Genomic DNA, 20,873 nt, shown 5'->3' with positions numbered 1-20,873 from the left:
TCATGCACGCATTTTTAGCGAGACTTGTTGTATTTATGAATCAAAACGATAAACAGTTCACTGTTCGCAAGCGAGTATCATTTCTACGACGGATAATGGCGTAAGCGCGCTCGCGTTGAGCATGAGTTCCCGACCACACTTGAGCGCTTTGCGTTCGCACTGCGCTCGGATTTCGGCGTCTGGAATCTTGTCCAGATCCGCAACGTGAGCGATGCCTATGATGCGACGGATCATCTTTGCGCCGGCAAATCCAAGACTATCTACCCACACTTTCTGCATGAACGACCGTTGATACGATTGAAGCGCTTCGGGGACTTCCTTCCCGAACATTATTTGGGGTGACAATCCCCCGCAGTCGCATCTCACGCCTTGCTCGTTCCATTGCTCCAGGAACCGCCTCTCAAAGACGCTCCAAGTCTCTGTGAACGTCTCCAAAAGCCAATCGCGTTGTTTACTACGGTCCTCGCCGTTGCACTTCGCCCAACCGCTCTGAGAGTAGAAGGCGAGCAGTAAGTTTGCCAGGAACGCGCCGATGTCAAATCCCATCGGTCCGTAAAAGGCAAACTCGTGGTCAATCGCGAACGTAGTGGTTTCGGTGCACATGAGAGATCCCGTGTGCAAATCTCCGTGCAATAGAGCCTGCGCATTGGTCATGAACTTTTCCTTCAGCGAGCAAATAGCTCGCTTGAGAGAAGCGTCGGATTGAATCTCACTGACGATGTCGTCGAGTTGGGGCGACGTCCAGTGATTGTTGTCGGCTTTACCGTACGGTTCCGTGAAGATGACTTGCTCGGTGAGTTCGCACATGTCCTCATTTTGTCCGAACGCTTGTCGAGCGCGACGAAGCTCTGCACCGCCCAAAGCTAAGGCGGACGACTTGTACAGCGTCGTGGCCATGTACTCTCCCACGTGCTCGGCCAGCTTTGGGTACACTTTACCTTCGATGATGCCGCCGCGGAGGATGATGTGCGGTGGCTCGAGGTATCGCATCACGATGGTGGCCATCTTCGTGTCGTACACGTAAACCTCCGGAACGTGTGATGGGCAAAACTTATGCGCTTGAACGAGCGCCTCGGCCTCGTATCGGACGCGCTCTTGAGTGAGCGGCCAACTTTCGCCGACGCATCTAACAAAAGGTAAGCCCTGTTTCACGATGACCTGCTTATCCGCAGAAGCACCGGTGACGATGTAGACGAAATTTATGTTACCGTCCCCGACTTCTTGCGCGGACCAAGAGTTTCGAGTCGACGCACCGCCGAGGACGCTGGCGACGTTGTGCCGCGAAGCGGCGTAATCGAGCACGGTTTCGCAATCGAGTGCGACAAAACCTGGCGGACCAGTCAGCTTTGATGCAGTCATGTCCCCACCCTTGACATTCGCGACGAATTCGCTCACTGGAAAGAATCCTTTCACATTTTTTTCGATGACGCCGCTCTCGGTGATGATGCCCGAGAGGAGCGCGGCGGGAGTGACGTCGAAGGATGGATTCCACACGTCGATGCCCTCCGCCGCCACGCGTTTACCGAGCGAATGTGTCACCTCATCCGCCGGTCTCTCCTCGATGTGAATGTCCGCTCCAGTCGCCGTCTCCGGGTCCAGCGTCGTCACCGGCGCCGCGGTGAACATGGGCACACCGTGATGCTTGGCGTTTACCGCGAGCGAGTAGGTGCCAATTTTGTTCGCAAAGTCCCCGTTTGCGGCGACCCTGTCCGCGCCGACAACGATGGCGTCGACATCCCCTCGCGCCATGAGCGCCGCCGCCATATTATCACAGATGAGCGTGCCCGGAATTTTTTCGTACACGAGCTCGTACGCGGTCAATCTCGATCCTTGATTGTACGGCCGCGTCTCCAGGCAGTACGCCCGCTCGAGCCGACCTCGCTCCCACAGCGCCCGAATCACCCCGAGCGCGGTCCCGTATCCCGCCGTCGCGAGCGACCCGGTGTTACAACACGTCATAACCTTGATCTTCTCCCCATCTTTCGCGCCCACGCTCGCCAACAACGCCTCCGCGCCGCGTCGTCCGATTTCCCGACACGATCGCACATCCTCCTCCAACATCGCCTCGCACGCCTCGATCACCCCATCGATCGTCTCCGTCACATCACACGTCTCCGCCAGCGTCATCGCGACTTTCTGAATCCGCCCCCGCGCCTCTCCCAGGTTCACCGCCGTCGGTCTCGACGTGTACATGTAATCGAACCGTTCCCGCGCGAACGCCGCGACCTCCGCGCTCGCGCGAAACCGCCCGCGCGTGCGCTCCAGCTCCGTCGCCAGCGCCAGCGCCGCCGCGATCGCGATCGCCGGCGCCCCTCGGACGCGCATGTCCTTGATGCATCGCCAACACGCCTCGCACGTCGGGACGTCCACGTACGTCGTCTCGAGCGGCAGACGGAGCTGATCGAGCACTCGTAGGGAGCCGCGGACGTAGGCGATCGCCTCCAGCGTCGCCATTCCCGCGCGCGGGGCGCGGGCGATCGACGCGCGCGGTCGCGGCGGGCGCGCGAGTGCGGGGGCGCTGGCGTGTACGTGAACGTGAAGACGAAACCATGGGCGTGTGCGTCTGTGTGCACACGGTCGAGCGCGCGCTGGCGGACGAGGACGCGACGGCGCGACGGACGCGGGCGGCGATCGCGACGGCGGCGCTCAGGAGTCGATCGAACGCGACGTTCGTGGAGCTCGCCGCGGACGCGCAAACGTTGGTGAAATCGATCGTTACGTACGCTCGAGACGGACGATGGCGACGGGATAAGCGCGTGAGAGCGAGCGCGGAGGCGTGCGCGCGAAGAGCGAGCGCGAAGAGCGAGACGTTCCGGGAGACGCTCGTGCTTGGTGCGTCGAGAGCGGTGACCTCGGGGGCGTTCGGGGACGATGAATGTGAAAGCTTAAGTCGAATGGTGTGCTTGGTGCTGGAGGAGGTGGAGAGAGTGGGGGATGGGAGCGCTGCGACGCGGGCGCTGGAGACGCTCGCGAAGACTCGGGCGAGAGGCGAACGGGCGTTTTCGTCGAAAGCGTTCAGACGGGCGATTGGGGCGAAGGGGTGTGAGAACGCGCTCGGGCGGTACTTTGAACTCGTTAAGTCGAATTCGACTGCGAGTCCGGTGGTGTGCTCGCTGGTGAGCGACGCGTATGCCGTCGCAAGATTGACATCGAGTGACGCGGGATCAACGCGCAAAGAACTGTTAGAGGTGTTTTGCGCGGTCGTTCTTGGTGGCGACGCCAAGGTGGCCAAGGCTGGAATTACGTGCGAGGCGTTTGCGTCGGTACTGAGTGACATTTCCGAGGAAGAGACTCGCGATATCGTGATTCCGAAGATCGTTCGACAGTTGCGTCGAAGCCCGGAAGCCGTTTTACCCTCCGTGCTCGGCTGTTTGAACACTTTGGGCGCGGATCTGAGTGCGGCGTGCGCGGAAATCGGGCCAGTCATCTTACCTTTGGCGAAGCACGCGAATGAAGATCGCCGCTCGATCTCGTTAAAGGTCGTGAACGCGCTTGTGAACAAGTCGTCAGACCCTACGCACTTACGCGAACACGTCTTCAAGCCGTGTGTCGATGAATTTTCTACTGGCAAGGCTCCGAAAGAATGGAACGCCCGCGCTGGACTCTATGGTGTCGTCGAATCGTGCGCTTACGTGAGCGATCGAAAAGTGCGAGAGAGTATGAGTACAGAGGCAATTGATGCGTTAGCCTTGCAGCTCAAGTCCGAAAAGCAACTTGACGCAAAAGCTGTGGGTCTTACCGCGATGACCGCATGGCTGGGTCATGCGATCGAATGCCCAGAGTCACTCGTGATACTAATCAAAGAAATTTCGAAGGATGCGGCAGAGCGTTCCTCAACTTTACAGTGCGTCGCTCGAGCTGTCGGCGCCAATTCTGTGTTGCCACACGGTTTGTCAAGTGTCATAGCCATTTTGACACCGATAGCTATCGCGGGTAGTGCTAAACCTGCTCTTCGGAACGAAGGTTTGAGCGCATTATCCATCATTTTGAGCGTCGCCGCAGTAGACTCTGCGGTAGCGGAGGCATTGAAGTCGAGCAAAGTGTGGGAATCTGTTCCTGCGTACTTTGAACTGGCGACGATGATACGGTTCGATGTGGTTAGTGGGCAGATTCTTTCCGCAACTGCACAGTGCGTGCTTTCCTCTCACGGGTGTCAAGCGACGAAACTTGACTTCGTTGACTCGGCTATTCAGGCGATGGCGCTTATGAGCCTGCATCCGGACCCGAAGACCAGGGCGAAGGCCAGAGAGGCTGTTAGAGGCGCTGTGGCAGTCGGCCAACCAGCCACTAAGATGCTCCGAGGACTACAACACTGGCTCGCTCAAGTGGAGTCTGGAGTCTGGGACGCCGCGAACTGGCAAGACAGTGATGATGGAGTATTTCCGTCGCGCTATGCTGGCGCAACGCTCCTTTCGTACTGTGAGTTTGATGAAGACTCTCGGGAGGTCAGGCTTTCGGATGAACTCATTGGTGAGATGATTCTGCTTGCGCACCATCCCCTAGTCGCCGCCCCAGACGGTAGACGCGCGGGAGCGTGGAACGCACTTTTAGCTAGGCTAGGTGGCACAATCGATGTCACCGAAGGTGCGGCCGTTTGCCGCGTCATTATGGGCGAACGAGGTTTGAGTAGCACATCAACGATGGAGCGCATTGCTGCTCGAAAAGCTGTCGCCGCACTGGGACGACTAGCCACTGATGAAGTCCTAAAGACCATTCTTCCTCACGCGCTGGCTATGTTAGATATTGACGCACATAATGGCGTGAGTGAAAAGGAAATTTTGATTTTCAACACGGCTCCTGGATCACTTTCAACCGACCCTGTTGATAGACCGGCGGCAGCACAGCCGCAACAGCTGAAGAAAGAATCAGGTGTCGTTTCCTTACGACCAAGCCAAGTTGCAGCAGGTGCGAAGGCCTCAACTAAGCCGTCCACCAAGGTCGTCGATCCTAGAGAGGCTGCTCGACGCGTACAGCTTGCGGACGAGGAGAGCATCCGTATGCGAGTGAAGGATGTGGCGAACAAGTTGGTGGATGGTTTGGAGATCTTGACTGCGGTTTTGGAGGGTCTTGGCCACCGTGCGAGAGATCATGTGTGTGACATAGCACACGGTAGTGTGTTCCCGCTTTTGGGATCGAAAATTGTGCCGCAAACAACGGCACTAAAGGCTGTGGAAGCACTCATATACTGCGCCGCCGCGCGAGGTGGTGCTATGGTACTCTCGTTCCCTCAAGAACGTCAAGCGGAAGCTTTGGCAATTCGACTGGGCGCTGTGAGTTTGAACGGCGCGCCCAAGCCGATTGAGATCGGATTGAACGGCAAGCCCGTTCCAATTGACATGCATCGGATTGGGTTTGAGAGGCGCATTTTGAGCGATGCACTCGATTTGGCCCAGGAAGCGCTTGAAGACAACGATCCACATCCTCTCCCGGCACCCGTATTCGGCCTTTTGTTTCCCGTAGTAGCTCACGCGTTACTTCTTCCGGAGGCCCCCAGAGCGTTACGAACCGAGGCACTAGAACTTCTGGCGGCGCACACGGGAGAAGATGAAGACGGGCAGCCAATTTTGCACAGACCTGCGGCGACAGTACGTTTGTTGCTGAACACGCTTGCAAACGCGACGCCTGATTTAGTGAATTTGGCCAAACCCATCCTTTCAGACGTGTCGCGTCATTTGAGGACGGCTGAAGACGTCTTGGCGCTGGTGGACGGTGTTGAAAGTGAGTACCGCGCAGTTAGAGGCGCTTCTCTCTCCGGTTTGACGAGCGCTCCGCTTGATTTCACATCGATGGATGAGGAAGATGCCAGTGTCGCCATTGCAAAGCTATTCATTGCGCGTTTCGACACGGATGAGTCGAACAAGGAGATCGCTGAAGAAGTATGGGTGCTCTGTGGTTTATCTGGGACGACACCGCCAGCTTTAGATATTTTACCGTTTCTTACGCATACGAGTGGCTCCGTGAGAGAGAGCGCGATTGAGGCGTTCGCAACGAGCGTAGAAGCGCAAGAAAATGGCATGTCGACTTCTCTTCCTAAACTTTTTGGCATGTTCAACGCATGTACTAGCGCGCCTGGACGAGAGACTCTCATCAAAGGACTTGGCGCGTGCACGCCGAGTCTGATCGCGCGCGATCTTCCGCTCGTGTCCACTTTTCTCACGAAAGTCCTCTCTGATGAAGATTCTGGCGTGAGAAGTGCGGCGGTGGAAACAGGTCGTACGATGATTGATGCGCACGGCGCAGAACACACTCAACAGTTGCTCGCAGTCTACGAAGCTTACTTCGATAGAGGAGGAAGCAGGGGGACGTTGACAGAAGAGGCTGAGGATCAGGTTCGTCAAGGCGTCGTGGTATTCCTGGGCGCTCTCGCAGTGCACTTGGACAAGGAAGACGAAAAGGTTCGCGCCATCTTGACCCGGCTGCTTGAAGTCTTGAGCACCCCCTCTGAAGCCGTGCAACGATCGGTAGCGGACTGTTTACCGCCATTGATGAAGATGCTGAGTGTAGAAGAGCAAAAGGCTTTGGTCGACGCACTGTTACAGCAACTCACCATGAGCGATGCGTACGCCGATCGTAGAGGCGCCGCATTCGGATTAGCCGGCGCCGTAAAAGGCATCGGGATGATTAGTCTCAAAGGAATGAACATCATGGACGCTTTGAAAGTAGCTATCGAGGATAAGAAGAATCCAGCGTGTAGGGAAGGGGCGGTGATGGCCTTTGAGTTGTTCTGCACACGACTCGGAAGACTCTTTGAACCGTACATTGTTAGTATTTTGCCGATGCTCCTGGTCTGTTTTGGTGACGTTACGGCGCCAGTTCGTGAGGCAACGCAAGCTGCGGCGAGAGCCATCATGGCGAATCTGTCCGCACAAGGTGTCAAACTCGTCTTGCCGGCGCTTCTTTGCGGCGTGGATGATGACAAGTGGCGCACAAAGCAAGGCTCGGTGCAACTTCTCGGCGCCATGTCGAGTTGCGCTCCGAAACAGCTGGGCGCTTGTCTTCCGCAAATCGTCCCTCGGCTGAGCAAAGCGCTCATCGACACACACCCGAAAGTCGTCGATGCCGCGGCAGATGCCCTGAAAGCCGTTGGAGACGTTATCCGCAACCCCGAGATCATCGCACTGAGTAACTACTTACTCAACGCCATTCAAGATCCTACCAAGAAGACGAGACCGTGCTTGGATGTGTTACTCGAAACTACCTTCGTGAATGTTGTCGATGCGCCATCTCTTGCACTCATTCTCCCAGTGTTGATTCGCGGTCTGCGTGAGCCGAAAGCGGATATGAAGAAGAAGGCGGCAAAGATTGCTGGAAACTTGAGTTCTCTCGTGGAGGATCCAAAGGACATGACCCCTTACATTCCAATGCTCGTGCCTGAGCTAAAGAAGGCTCTCGTCGATCCGATTCCTGAAGTTCGAGGCATTGCCGCACAAGCACTCGCGGGTTTGATGAAGGGATTAGGCGAAGAGTACTTCGATGATTTACTTCCTTGGATGATGAGTGCGATGCAAAGCGATGGTTCAAGCGTGGAACGTGCTGGCGCTGCCCAAGGTTTATCTGAGTGTTTAGCCGTTTTGAGTGACGAACATTTCGATGCTCTGTTCCCGGAGATTCTTGCAGGTTGCTCTCACGCATCTATGGCGGTACGAGAGGGTCACTTGACTTTGCTCAAGTTCTTACCTATTTCGCTTGGCCAACTCTTCGAGGCACATCTGGTCGATGCGTTGGCGTGCGTTCTGGAGGGTTTGGCTGATGAAGATGAACCGGTGCGCGATGCCGCTTTGAACGCCGGTAGAGTTTTCGTGGAGGAGTTTTCACACAGCGGTAGTTCGTTGGATCTCATCTTGCCTGCCATCGAAGATGGCATCATTGCGAGCAACTGGCGCATAAGAAATGCCTCTGTGGAGCTTCTCGGCTCGATGTTGTTCCGTATCATCGGATCTAGTGGAAAAGTGCGCGCCGAGGGTGGTGACGATGCCGATGGTGTTTCCACCGAAGCACAGGGCCAGATGCTGAGTGCGACTCTCGGTCAAGGGCGTCACCATAGCTTACTGGCCGCCGTGTACATTCTTCGATCAGACGGTACTCTTGTGGTCAGAAATGCCGCAGTTCACATCTGGAAGACTGTCGTTGCTAACACACCAAAGACTCTTAGATCCATCGTACCACTGCTCATGCAACGCGTGATATCGCTGCTTGCAAGTAGCACGGATGAGCATAAGCAAATGGCGAGCCGATGCCTCGGCGACGTGGTGCGAAAATTGGGCGAGCGCGTCCTTCTGTCTGTTTTGCCCATCATTCAGGACGGGTTGAAAAGCGAAATCCCTGAGCATCGTGAAGGCGTCGCCTTGGGGTTGGCCGAAGTATTGCTTTCCTCCACGGATAGCCAACTTGAGGAGCATTACGATGTGATCATTCCAATCGTCAGGGATGCGCTGTGCGACGAAGACGAAACCGTACGAGAAGCTGCGGGCTTGGCGTTTGATAAGCTGTTTGCGCACGGAGGTGGACAAGCCGCGGGCCAAATCGTGCCAGCGCTTTTGGATCAGCTCAACAGCAGTCAACTTGCTCTTGAAGGCCTGAAGCAAGTTTTGAAGGCACAACCAAACATTCTCGCAAACGTGCTTCCGAGCTTGGCTCGTCCTCCTTTGACGACGTCTACCGCTCACACTCTTGGCGCTCTGGCCGAGGTCGCCGGTACCGCACTCCCACCGCACCTTCCTCTATTGGTACCTCCACTTCTCGAAGCAATGGCTGAGGACGACGAGGAAAGTCGCGCTGCCGCGAATGCCGCGGCTTTGTCTGTCATTAAATCCGTTCCAGAAAATTCGTCGCACTTGCTCTTAGCAGAGATCAAGCGCAGTATGACACACGATCACGCCGGTTGTCGCGCGGCGGCGGCAAAGCTATCCGGCGAGTACGCGAAAAATGCGCCTGGATATGACGAGGGTTCGGAAACAGAAGCACTCATAAAAAAGTTGTTTGAGATGTTCAACGACTCGGACGAAGTCGTGCTCGTCGCAGCTTGGACAGCATTGGGAGACGTCACTGGAACTATACACAAGGCAGAGTTACCTGATTACGTTGAGTGTGTGTCCAGGTGCCTGACCCTCGCCCGCGACAAAGCGCGCCGGGCGCACAAGTCGTCGCACGAGTGTCTCATTCCGGCGTTGTGTCTACCGAAGGGTCTCGCACCAATCGTTCAAATTTTCCTGCAAGGCATTCTTACAGCTGGAAGCGCCGACGCTCGAGAAACGGCGACAAAAACTCTCTCCTTGGCCGTCTCGAGCACGACGCCAGAAGCTTTAAAAGCTCACATCATCGCTATTACTGGTCCCCTCATTCGTGTGGTTGGTGACAAGCATCCTAGCTCTGTGAAGAGCGCTATTGTCGAGTCTCTCGGAGTTCTCATCCGAAAGGGAGGCGTTGCTTTGAAACCTTTCGTGCCGCAGCTACAAACCACTTTTGTGAAGTGCCTCACCGACGTAAATATGAACGTTAGAATGAAGGCGGCTAGCGCGATCGGACTACTCATGATGTTCCAAAGCCGCGTGGATGCGCTCGTGAACGATTTGATCAGCACGGTTGAGTCTGATGCAACTGAACCGAGCATCCGTGAATCGACCTTCAAAGCCATTGCAGGGGTGTTTGCGTACGGTGGAAAGAATATTACCGCACCTAACGTCACCCGAGCTATCGAGGTGGCCTTAAGTGCTCTTAGCTCTGCGTCTTCCGGGGAGCGAGCTTGCGCGGCACTCGCGCTCTCCCGAGCATTCGCGTGGAGCTCCATTGAGGAGAGGACCGAGACACTTGAAAAGCTCTCGAGTGAAGATAGTACGGTCGAGCATCGTGAAGCTGCGGCGAACGCGTTGTGTCATCTTTCGCGAGCAAACGGGAACTTGATCATTGAAAATCACGCTTCCGTCACACTCAATGCGCTCGTGCGCGCGGCGAGTGATGATCGTGCGCCGAGCCGAGCCTCTGCTGCCCGAGGTTTGGGATCGCTCATCGCGACGACGGCATCTTTGGGGAAAGCGTCGCAGTATCTCGGCAAGCTCATGCCCGTATTGAGCAAACTCCTTCGAGACGCGGTCATTGAGGTTCGATTCGCCGGGGTCCGGGCGATTCGTGTCATTTTACACGCAGCTGGTTCTTCAGAGGTATCAAAGCATTTTGAGGCATTCATGAGTGTCCTCGCAGAGGTCGCGGTAGCAGACAAATCGTCAGACGTACGTCACCAGGCTGAACGCGCGGTGTTCAGAGCGTTCAACTTACAAAATGGTATGGATGAGGCCTTGCAGCACTTGCGAGCGGGTGGTAGCGCCAACGGCGCGCGTGGACGCCTCTCCGATATAGTGCTCCGGCAGCTCGCGGCGCTACCAGATAACTCAGACGACGACGCAGATACACCGGTCGAGTTGGACTTACAATCGTAGGAAATTAGTACTAGACCCATTGATATTACCACTCGCAAAATTAATCGCTATCGCTATCGTACAGTTGAAGACTGATTTGGACGTCCTTCAAAGTCTTCTTGGCTGACACGGACGAAGCATCGAGCTCGAGCGCCTTGGTCAACATCTCCTTCGCTCTTCGCAGTGGTTTGGCGTCTTCCGTCGCGTCACCGAGTGCTAATAATGCTTTGCCCATTCGAACGTACCCTCGCGTGTACCCATCATCTAGCGCTATCGCGGCCTCGCACGCTGATACGGTGAGCTGGAGCGCTTCAATCTTCTCCGGCGAACCGTCGCGCAACTCCGAAGCGTACAGCAGTGCGGCAGCTGCGACATTCCCCTGATACGCAACCTTTCCGGGTTCCTTCTCTATCGCCGCACAGTAGCACGACAGCGCCTCGTCGTAGCGTTTCTTCACGTAAAAATCCATCCCCTCGTCGTTCAGCTCCTCCGCCGACGCGTCCGGGCGCCCGGCGCGTTCCGGAATCAAAGGTCGTCTCCATCCGAGAGATTTCTTCACCCGCTCGTCGCCGTCGTACCCGACTCCGCCGACGCGCTCCCACGGTCGATCATCACTCCCCCCCGCCATCTTTCCAGCCGCCCACGCGATTTCCATCTCCCGCGCCTCGTCCGCCCCTCGACCATCTCCCAGCGCACGCGTTCGCGAGTACGCCGCCACTCCACTAAAATCCGCCTCCGGTCGCTCCCCAGCCTCCCACGGCACGTGCACATCGATCCCAAATCTCTCATTCGGCCTATACTCTCCGCGTCTTCGTAACATCGCCTCGATCTCGAACGGACACCCCCCCCCCAGCGCTCTCGCGAGGACGTCCTCCAAGCTCTGCAACGGCGGTATCGCGTACGTCGCTCGCCATCGTTTCTCATCAAAATTCACCCGCGTCAGCGCGTGATACGCGCACGTCACGCTCGTAAACTTCTTCGTCGCCGCCACCGCCTCGTTCGCCGGGCGTTTATCCGGATGCCACTCCAGGCACAGCGCTCTGTACCTCGCTCGAATCATCTTTTCATCCACGACGCCCGCGTCCTCGTCCCCCAGGCCGAGCTCGCGAAGCGCGCGCGCGCGCGTCATCGTCCCATCGTCATCGTCGTTCGTCGTCGCCATCGTCGCCGCGCGCGAGGACGCGACGGACGCGCGCCGAGGTGTGAAAACGCTCGCGTCGTTCGAGCGTTACGACGCATCGACGGCACACCGCGCGCGTCCGTCGCGTCGTCGCCGTCGCCGCCGCGCGCGATGGACGCGGCGGCCACGGGCGCACGGTCGATGGGCGCGCGCGCGGTGTGCGCGCGCGTCGGGGCGAGAGACGCGCGCGCGATCGTCGGGAACGGTCGACGCGCGGTGACGACGCGACGGACGCGCGGTGGGGACGACCGACGCGCGGGCGCGGTGACGCGGGCGCGGAGCGCCGAACGGAAGGGGCTGGAGGCGATCGCGGACGCGGCGACGTTCGATGCGGTGACGGGGACGGAACGAATGGTGGTGGTGGATTTCATGGCGTCTTGGTGCCGGAAATGCGTCTTCTTGAGGGGGAAGTTGGAGAAGGCGGCGGCGACGCGGACGGACGTGAAGATGTTCACCGTGGACGTGAACGCGGTGTCGCAGGAGCTGGTGCGGGGGTGCGGGGTGACGCAGATGCCGACGCTGCAGATTTGGCGCGACGGCGAGAAAATTTGGGAGATCGTGGCGGGCGAAGACGGAGACTCTGTCATTCAAAAGTTGTTTGATGAGATCCAGCGTGTTCAGGACGCGCAGGCGAAGACGTGATGGGCGCGTCGCGACGCAATGGATGGGGTTGGGCGACTCGCGTCGATCGTAATACCAATAGCGTCGGATGGAACGCCTCGCGGGCGACAAAGCAATTTTGTAACAAAAGAAGGCGCGCTTGCATGCAATCATCACTCTAAAATAATATCATCAACTCTTCTAGAAACCACACTTACATCGCGGTATGTGGGAGATGTGTCGCTCGAGCACGCGTTCGGCTCGACGACGGACGCACGACCAAGCGCCCTCCACGCGCGCGCCCGCCATCCCGTCGACGTCTTCATACGACTCCTCGTAGCCACTCACCACGGCGAGACGCAAGAAAATTTGCGGTTTGCCGAACTTTGTGACTTTATCTCGCGATTCAAACGGCACGAGCAAACACTCACCCTCGCCCGAGGCATTGACGGCGCGAAGAAGGTCGATATTCATAGTGTTGAAATCGACGCCGTGTGACTCTTCCAATTCCGCCACCGTGAACCCGTTCGACGCCGCACCCGTGAGACGGAAGGTGATCAGAGCGTTCGCGTCATCAACATTTTCGATCTCGAATCTCAAATCTTCGGCCATGCTCCGCGATATCCGCCTCTTCAACTCTGGAAGCACTCGCAACGCAGCAGCGGGCAAAGGCTGCTCGAGTGTCGCGACGTCTCGTGTTACCGCAACCTCATCCAAGTCCTCGCCGATTATCACCAGACACGTGCTCGTCGCACTAACGAGTTCGCCGACGCTCGGCTCGAGTTCGATACGACACTTGCCAGAGAAGTGGAAATCGTAACTGCCGCCGCGAGAACCGTCCTCCGCGAGAGTGAGCACCCCCTTGGAGCGCATCGTAGATTTGGGCATCATCTTCGTCGCCCAATGCTCGAAACGCGCAAACACGAGAGATCCCGACGTTTCAAATGCAACGGAGTTGCACGAGCTACGTTTACCGCCGGAGTAGTGCGTCGTACGCTTCGCTGGATCCAGCGACAGCGGACCAGTGGATCGGACGACGACAGAACCGTCGTCCAATTTCGGCTTTCTCAATCGCCCACCCGTGGTTGAGAGTACATACGGCAGCAGTCCTGATCCCCAATCGTGCCCACTCTTCCCTTCCGGTTGCGGGACGACATCGACGTCTAAGAAACTCGGTAATGGCACGTCCGCGTTTACGCACTCTAAAACGCGCGCGCCTGGCGCTTTGACCTCTATCACGCTCCTCGCTCTGGCCAACTTATCCGCGTCTCCATGCAGCAAATCAACCTTATTCAACAGAACGACATCCGCACATGCTAGTTGCGCATTCCATACGTCGCGTTCGCTATCTGGCCCGCCGTCAGCGGCAATCTCTGCATCAACGACGCACACCACGCTGTCCAATCGAGCGCGCGTGAGCGGCCCGAAACTCCGATCCAATCTCGCCGCGATCTCCGTCGGATCCACCAAACCACTTGTCTCGATCAACGCGTAATCAAACCCATCGCCGTCGCCGTAGTTTAGCAGCTCCACCACGCTCGCCTCTAAATCGTCCCGCAAAGCGCAGCACGCGCAACCGTTCGTGAGCTCCGTCACTCGCGCCTCGCTCTTCCTCGAACCATCCTCGCTCTCTCCTCCCGTTGCCGTCCTTCGAACCAACCTCGCGTCCACATTCACGCTCGCGAAATCGTTCACGCACGCCGCGACGCGCAGTCCACCTCGATTCTCCAGCGCCCGTCGCGCGAGCGTCGTCTTCCCGGCGCCGAGAAACCCGCTCACGACGCACGTCGGCAGCGTCCGCGTCTTCGCGCTCGCGTACGCCGTCCTGAGCTCGTAGTTGCGAAACATGTTGATCGACTCGCTCCTGGACGTCGAGACGCCGTCCGCGGCGCCGCCGTCGCGACCTGAACCGTCGTTTTGCGTCGACGCCATGCTTCCACCTCGCGATCGCTCGCTCTCGCCTCTCGCGCGGCTCCCGCGCGCGCGCTCGAGCGCCCGTGACGTCGACGCGCTCGACGCACGTGTCACGTTCGCACGCCCGCGCGCGCCGAGGCGCATGCGCGCTCGCGCCGCGCACTGCGTCGCCGCACACGATGACGCACGCGAACCGTTGGAACGTTCTCGACGCCGACGTCGACTCGCACGTCGCCGTCGCCTCGTCGAGGTCGATCGTCGACGCGAGTGATGACGAGAACGATCGTCGACGCGCCCTTCGCAGGCTCGCCGTGGCCGTCGCGCGCGCTGGGAGCTTTGGATGCGTCGTGCGCGGTGGTCTATCTCTCGGGAAGATCGCGCTCCGGGCGAGCCGTGGCGGGCGTCGACGACGCGGGAACGACGCACGAGCCGTCATGTTGGAGGTGTTGTCCTACGGGCTGTTCACGGCGGCGTTCGCGGGGACGTACGTGAGCGTGGACGAGGGATTGAAGACGGAACGGGAGCGCGGCGGGGGACGGTTGCGAAAGACGTGGCGGTGCGCGCTCGCGGGCGCGTGCGCGGGAACGTCGCTGCTCGTCGTGGGTGGGGAACACTATGCCCTGGCGGGATACGTCTGGGTGCGGTCGTTGGTGCTGCTCACGCGCGTGGCGCAGAAGAGCGAGAACAAGACGGCTCGGCGGTTGTCGAGGTGCACGCGCTGGGAACACGGAGACGTGGCGCTGATGACAGGGAGCGCAGCGGTGATCCTGTCGTGCTTCATATTGAAGCCCGAGCTCGTGGAGCCGGCGTATAGACACTTTTTGGAGGTTCACGCGGGGAAGACGATTGAGGAGTACGCGGCGCTGAAGGAGCTGTGCTTGGCTGACGGAGACGCTGCGCGGAGAGCGCTGTGCTCAAAACTTGCTACATCCGCTACGTGGTCGACGGGCGAAAGTGCGAGAGAGGTTGCAAATAAGACTATGGCGAAGAGCGTGGCCGACGGGTCCGGGACGATTGATGCGATGGGGCTGTATCGGTTGTTGTTTTTTCAGGGCGCTTCGAATCCGGAGCACTTTTTCACGCACATTGCCAAATCGTTCACAACGACGTTGAGAGTTTACATGCCCGTATATCTCGTTCCAGCGCTGGTTGTTCATAGAGGTAAGCTTTTCTCGCGCAGGAGGGGACCGGATCTCCTGATGCGCATAGCCAAGGGTTCGGCGCGCTCGGCTCTGTTCTTGTCATCGTACGTCGGTGCCGCGTGGAGCGGCGTTGATGTGGCAAATCGAGCTCTCGGTGGCACGTGCGACGTGCGCTCGCTCTCAGTGGGTGTTTCTATGGCTGGTTTGGCAACGTTTATCGAGAAGAAATCACGTCGAATGGAGTTGGCGATGTACTGTGTGTCGCGCGCGCTCGAGTGCGCAGCGATGGTCGCGGTGCAGCGAGGGCTTGTCCCAAAGTTTGTTCAGCGCCAACGCTGCGATATCGTTCTCTTCTCGCTTGCGTCGGCAACCATTATGCACTGCTATAGCACTGAGCGCGACGTCTTCAAGAGTAAGTATCTCAACGTCCTCGACTATATTTTTGGCTGCACAGGCCACGATTCGCAGACAATTTCTCACGTGGCGAGTTACGAGATTTTGTTCGCCAGCGAGCGCAAATCTGGACCACCCGGCGAGACAGTGGTCGATCCACCGACACCCAGAGAAATGGTAGACTTAGGGGCGCGCACGACGTACGTCACCGAGAAGGACTTCCGCGAGGCGAGCGCAAAGATGAGCGAGTCCCTCGTCGGAGCGTCGGTGGAGGAAATCCTCAACCTGTATGGATTGTATAAGCAAGCTGTCGCCGGCGACGCGCGCGATCACCCGAGACCGAGCGTGTTTGACCCCAAGGGGCGCGCAAAGTACGCCGCGTGGGAGCACTTCGAGGGAACCACCTCAGAGGCCGCCATGACAGGCTACGTCACGCTGGTGAACTCGCTGACACGCAAAGATGGTACCACAAAATCATGATCGATAATACGATCATATGAGAAGGATTGTCATCGCAACTCGAAAATGATGCAAGTATATTTTATGTGTTTCTGTAAACCTTGAACGTATTTGGAAGCTGAGGAACTCCGAAGAACTCCTCGTGTCCACACTTTTCAAGCGTACACGCCGCGCGGCGGTTGTGAAAATCGATCGCACTGTTCGACGCATCGATAGATGTTCGTCTCCGCTCGCGCGCGCGTGAGCGCTTCCACGCGTCCGTACGCGTCGTCCAAGCTTCGTTCAGGATCTGCGCGCACCATACGCGCTACCCAACGACCGCAAACTTCGACGTCGCTCAAGATATCATCGTTCGAGCTTTCGCTCGCGCTCGCATCCTCCATCGCCGTGACCGTCGGTCCTGCGCTCGCGGAGACGGTGGAGAGCGTGCCGCTGACGAAACAGCCGGCGTTTATCGGGTTCGCGTGCGTAGCGGTGTGCTGGGGAATCCCGCAGACGCTGGGGACGATGGTGCTGGCGAAGAAGGAGGCGCGCGCGCGGGAGCTGTTGGCAGAGGCTGGTATCGACGCGAGCGACATCGAACAAGGATCGTGGGGACGGATTCAGACACTGTGTCAAGATAATGGCGTCGATTGGAGACAAAAATGAGCGCCGCGATTCAACTTGAGCTGTACAAATGACGGAATGTTTATTACACTCGGCGAGCGCGAGTGGTTACTCGTACTCTCCGACATCAATTTAATAACTAATAATCAAGATATGTGCCGGTGCGAAAAAATTATCTGAAAGGATGCGTGTAGATTTATCGCGGCATCGGAGAGTACGCGGTCTCGCCGTGAGAATACACGTCGAGGCCCATCTCTTCCGCTTCAGCCGGGACGCGGATGCCGTTCGTGATAATGTCCGTCGCCTTGAGGCATGCCCAAGAGGCGCCAGCGGTGTACACTGCAGTAGCAACGGCGGCGAACATTTGCACGGCGGTTTGCTTCATCATCGGAACGTCGTTGAATCCGCCGAAGAACGGGTGGCAGAGGATACCGAGCATGACGGTGCCCAAAAAGCCGCCGATACCGTGAACTCCGAAGACATCAAGGGCATCATCATAGCCGAAGTACTCCTTGACATTGGTGGAGAAGAATCGGCACACGATAGCAGAGGCAAGACCCATCAAGCAAGCACCGACAGGGCCGATGAAACCGGCGGCCGGGGTGATGGCCGCAAGACCGGCAATGGACGCCGTGCACGTACCGAGGACGGACACCTTGCCGTTCTCAATCACGTCGAGAGCCGTCCAAGCGATGGCGGCAACGGACGCAGAGAGCTGCGTCGCGAGGCAAGCGAAAGCGGCACCGGCAGACGCCGCACCGGCGGAACCACCGTTGAAACCGAACCAGCCCACCCACAACATGGCGGTACCGAGGAATGTGAGCACCAAGTTGCCTTGATGGATCTTCGCCTCCTTGCGCGGTCCAAGGTACATGGCGGCAACGAGCGCACCGATACCGGCGGTAATGTGTACGACAATGCCACCGGCGAAGTCAAGGACGCCCATGTCCGCGAAATATCCGCCGGCGCCGCCCCAAACCATATGGCACGCCGGGAAGTAAACGGCGAACATCCAAAGCGTGGAGAACCACATCACAGAGTTAAACTTCATGCGCTCAACGAGCGAGCCGATCATGAGTGCCGGCGTGATAATCGCAAACGTCATTTGATACAAAACCCAGAGCGCTTCCGGGATCGTACCCGCGACGGAGGACATGGATACCCCGGCGAGCGCCACTTTGTCTAGACCGCCGATGAAGGACGCCAAACCAACAACGCCCTCCTTCATCCCGACCGTGCTGAAGGACAGGGAATATCCACACAGGAACCACAGCGCAGACATGTGCGCAGTGAGTGCGAAGCACTGAATCAGAACGCTGAGCGTGTTCGTGCGTCGCACCAGACCGGCGTAGAACGCCGCGAGACCCGGAATGGTCATGAAGAGCACCAATGCGCTGGAAATCAAAATCCAGCACGTGTCCGCGGCGACGATCGCCGGCACCGCGGCCGCCGCCGCGCTCGCCGGTCCACCGAGCGTCACCGCGGCCAATCCGAGCGCGCCCGCCGCGAGCGGCGCTCGCAGCTTACTCGCCGTCGACCTTTCCTCCACCGCAGTCGACATCGCGACCGGTCTCGGTCGCGCCAACGTCGGCGACCGATCCCACGACGGCGACGCGTCGACGCTCGACGCGCGCGCGCGTCTGGGCGAAGGAATTGTTTTGTCCCTCGACCCCGCGCGCGCCCACGCGCGCGCCCCCCGCGCGCCGTCCGACGCGCGCGCCCACCGTCGGCCTCGCGGTCGACCCCCCTCCAAGCGCCATCGTCGCTCGCACGGTGAACATATCGACGATCGTCCCTCGACGCGCGCTCGGCGTCGACGTAAATTAAATCCCCTCGCCCGTCTCGACGTCCGCGCGCGCGTGCGTCGATCGCGTCGCCGTCGACGCGTCGGTGATTGACGAACCGTCACCCCGCGCGCGTCCACGCGTCGTCGAAGCGTCGCGCGCGGTCGACACGCCATCGGTCCGATCGCGCACACGCCTCGATCTTTGATAGCCTTCACGCGACGCTTCGTACGCGTCGCACCACCGCGCGTCGGGCGCTCGATCGGCACGCGCGTGGACCTGGGTTGGGTAAAATTGGCATCACGATCTCCCTCACGACCCGAAACTTCGTGATCTGCATCAGCATCACGACCCATGGATCGTGATGCGACCTTGGAGGAAATTTCAAGCTTGCGGCGACGCTCTTCGAGGGGGTGCTAGGGTTAGAACAGTGACACAATTTACTTATCATCGCTATATTTCCTCGAAACCGGTACCGACATAGCGTATTATCAGTCACGTGATGCCTATCAGTGATGTATACCCGTCAATATCAGCAAATGATAGGCTTTACATACACTCAATATAGCATCATGATCTGAATCATCGATTTCGTGATGGGCGTCAGCATCACGACTCATAGATCGTGATGCGACCAACCTAGGCGTGGACGGCACCGCGATGGGGGTTTCGTCGCCACGATACGTGGTCGCGGTCGGTCGACACGTGTATCGCGCGCGCGCGCCCCGAGGGACGGGAAAAAAGACGGCATCGACGACCGGGTGTTTCCACCGTCTGAACATTTTTCACTGAAAATGCATGACGCGCGCGACGCGGCGCGTCCGCACGTCGTCGCGCGCCCATGTCGCGCGTCGTCGCCCCGGGCGACGTCCTTCGCGACCGCGGCGTCGCGCTCGAGGGCGCGCGCGTGGACGCGCTCGGACGCGTGCGCGCGACGACGTGCGGACGCGCGGTCGAACGCGACGACGGGGTCGGGGTCGAGCGCGCGCGCGGCCCGCTCGTGGTCCCGCGCGTGGGCGACGACGTCCACGGACGGGTGCTCCGGGTGCTCGAACGCGCGGCGCACGTGGACATCGCCGCGATTAATGGTCGAGCGCCCGTGGGTGGGGGGTTCGCGGGGACGATTCGGAGACAAGACGTGCGGGCGCACGCGGTGGATTCGGTGGAACTCGATCGGTGTTTTCGGGCTGGGGACGTCGTGCGGGCGAAAGTGTTGTCGTTGGGCGATGCGCGGTCGTTTTATCTCACCACGGCGAGCGATGAGTTGGGAGTGGTGCGAGCGACGCATCGGGAATCGGGGGAGACGATGCTACCGGTGTCGTGGACCGAGGTGCAGTGTCCGATCACCGGCGAGGTGGAGGACAGGAAAGTGGCGCGAGTGGACGAGTGACGGACGTCTTGGCGACGCGTGAATGTAATTTTACAATATATTTACATGGTATACAGCGGCTAGCGAACGTAAGACGCCACCGAAGGGCTTCCTCGCGGGAGACTAACGACGTTCGGCGAGCGCGTTGCGCTCTCTGGATCCAAAGTCGCATCGGCGCTCGCCTCCTCCAGGTAATCGGCGAACTCAGAAAATGCGTAATCCGGCTCGGATGTCATCATATCCTCGTAATCGTCGTCGTCTTCGTCTATGAGACTCTCGCCCAGCCCGTCCTGATCGTCCCCGAGCGTGCGTTTCACCCATCTAACGACTGGGTTGGTGTCGCTCAGCCGACGCCAAGACGCCTCCTCGTCGTCGCGATGCGTCAATCTCTGCACCCGCACGATAGCCTCACGCGCACGTTTAGCGACATTCGTCTTCGCGTAGGAAGCGAAATCTTCCAACTCCTCCCGAATCGTCGTCCGCGGGGCGTCTTCGTCTCCGGCTCCGTCCCGCCCTTCCGTCGCGTCCTCGTCGTGCCACATCGCGAGATAAATCGCCCCCCCCACCACCACCGCCGTGAGTACGGCGAACACCAAGAGCGCCAACGCGTCCATCTTCCTCTCCGGATCGCTCGGCGGCGGCGCTGGCGGCGGCGGGGGTCGCGGCGACGGCGGCGGCGGCCTCGGCGCTCTCGGCGGCCTCGGCGGCCTCGGCGCGGGCGGCGGCCTCGGCGGCCTCGGCGGGCTCGGCGGGCTCGGCCTCGGCGGCGCCACCGGATACGGCGGGTACGGCGGGTACGGCGGGTACCCGTCGTCTCCCCCGCGCGCGAGAGAGAGACCGTCACCATCGACGAACGAAACATCTAATCCAATCGAGCCTCCGCTGAACCCCGTCGTCTCCGCGCGCGCACCGACCGCGAGCGACGCCGCGACGACGATCAGCGTCGCCGCGACGACGCGCGCGCGCCTTCGTCGCGCGCGCGCCATCGCGACGCGTGCGCGCGCGACGATGAGT

General features: G+C 59.1%; 10 protein-coding genes across 10 annotated transcripts; 5 read left to right on the top strand and 5 right to left on the bottom strand.

The window, feature by feature from the left end:
* Positions 1–57: 57 nt before the first annotated feature.
* Positions 58–2,454, bottom strand: OT_ostta07g02250 (Putative translation initiation factor,aIF-2BI/5-methylthioribose-1-phosphate isomerase; the record flags this gene model as incomplete). Its single annotated transcript, XM_003080271.2, has 1 exon — positions 58–2,454. The coding sequence occupies one exon, from the start codon at positions 2,452–2,454 to the stop codon at positions 58–60; it is 2,397 nt and encodes a 798-aa protein (XP_003080319.2).
* A 95-nt stretch (positions 2,455–2,549) lies between these two features.
* On the top strand, positions 2,550–10,433 carry OT_ostta07g02240 (Armadillo-type fold; the record flags this gene model as incomplete). Its single annotated transcript, XM_022983788.1, has 1 exon — positions 2,550–10,433. The coding sequence occupies one exon, from the start codon at positions 2,550–2,552 to the stop codon at positions 10,431–10,433; it is 7,884 nt and encodes a 2,627-aa protein (XP_022839420.1).
* Positions 10,434–10,473: 40 nt separating this feature from the next.
* On the bottom strand, positions 10,474–11,574 carry OT_ostta07g02230 (Tetratricopeptide repeat; the record flags this gene model as incomplete). Its single annotated transcript, XM_003080269.2, has 1 exon — positions 10,474–11,574. One exon carries the CDS (start codon positions 11,572–11,574, stop codon positions 10,474–10,476), a length of 1,101 nt encoding a protein of 366 aa, XP_003080317.2.
* Positions 11,575–11,703: 129 nt separating this feature from the next.
* Positions 11,704–12,234, top strand: OT_ostta07g02220 (Thioredoxin-like fold; the record flags this gene model as incomplete). The annotated part of the gene is made up of 1 exon (XM_022983787.1): positions 11,704–12,234. The coding sequence occupies one exon, from the start codon at positions 11,704–11,706 to the stop codon at positions 12,232–12,234; it is 531 nt and encodes a 176-aa protein (XP_022839419.1).
* A 159-nt stretch (positions 12,235–12,393) lies between these two features.
* Positions 12,394–14,124, bottom strand: OT_ostta07g02210 (Cobalamin (vitamin B12) biosynthesis CobW-like,C-terminal; the record flags this gene model as incomplete). Its single annotated transcript, XM_022983786.1, has 1 exon — positions 12,394–14,124. One exon carries the CDS (start codon positions 14,122–14,124, stop codon positions 12,394–12,396), a length of 1,731 nt encoding a protein of 576 aa, XP_022839418.1.
* Positions 14,125–14,285: 161 nt separating this feature from the next.
* OT_ostta07g02200 (FERM/acyl-CoA-binding protein, 3-helical bundle) lies at positions 14,286–16,121 on the top strand (the record flags this gene model as incomplete). The annotated part of the gene is made up of 1 exon (XM_022983785.1): positions 14,286–16,121. The coding sequence occupies one exon, from the start codon at positions 14,286–14,288 to the stop codon at positions 16,119–16,121; it is 1,836 nt and encodes a 611-aa protein (XP_022839417.1).
* Positions 16,122–16,316: 195 nt separating this feature from the next.
* Positions 16,317–16,748, top strand: OT_ostta07g02190 (unnamed product; the record flags this gene model as incomplete). The annotated part of the gene is made up of 1 exon (XM_003080234.1): positions 16,317–16,748. One exon carries the CDS (start codon positions 16,317–16,319, stop codon positions 16,746–16,748), a length of 432 nt encoding a protein of 143 aa, XP_003080282.1.
* Positions 16,749–16,902: 154 nt separating this feature from the next.
* Positions 16,903–18,267, bottom strand: OT_ostta07g02180 (Ammonium transporter, conserved site; the record flags this gene model as incomplete). Its single annotated transcript, XM_003080235.1, has 1 exon — positions 16,903–18,267. One exon carries the CDS (start codon positions 18,265–18,267, stop codon positions 16,903–16,905), a length of 1,365 nt encoding a protein of 454 aa, XP_003080283.1.
* Positions 18,268–19,331: 1,064 nt separating this feature from the next.
* OT_ostta07g02170 (Exosome complex component CSL4) lies at positions 19,332–19,880 on the top strand (the record flags this gene model as incomplete). The annotated part of the gene is made up of 1 exon (XM_003080236.1): positions 19,332–19,880. The coding sequence occupies one exon, from the start codon at positions 19,332–19,334 to the stop codon at positions 19,878–19,880; it is 549 nt and encodes a 182-aa protein (XP_003080284.1).
* Positions 19,881–19,939: 59 nt separating this feature from the next.
* OT_ostta07g02160 (unnamed product) lies at positions 19,940–20,845 on the bottom strand (the record flags this gene model as incomplete). Its single annotated transcript, XM_003080237.2, has 1 exon — positions 19,940–20,845. The coding sequence occupies one exon, from the start codon at positions 20,843–20,845 to the stop codon at positions 19,940–19,942; it is 906 nt and encodes a 301-aa protein (XP_003080285.2).
* Positions 20,846–20,873: the final 28 nt, after the last annotated feature.

Source organism: Ostreococcus tauri, assembly GCF_000214015.3.
Source record: "Ostreococcus tauri WGS project CAID00000000 data, contig chromosome 07, whole genome shotgun sequence".
NCBI lineage: Eukaryota > Viridiplantae > Chlorophyta > Mamiellophyceae > Mamiellales > Bathycoccaceae > Ostreococcus > Ostreococcus tauri.
Note: the sequence above shows the minus strand (reverse complement) of the source record. Positions and strands in the feature narration are given on the sequence as shown.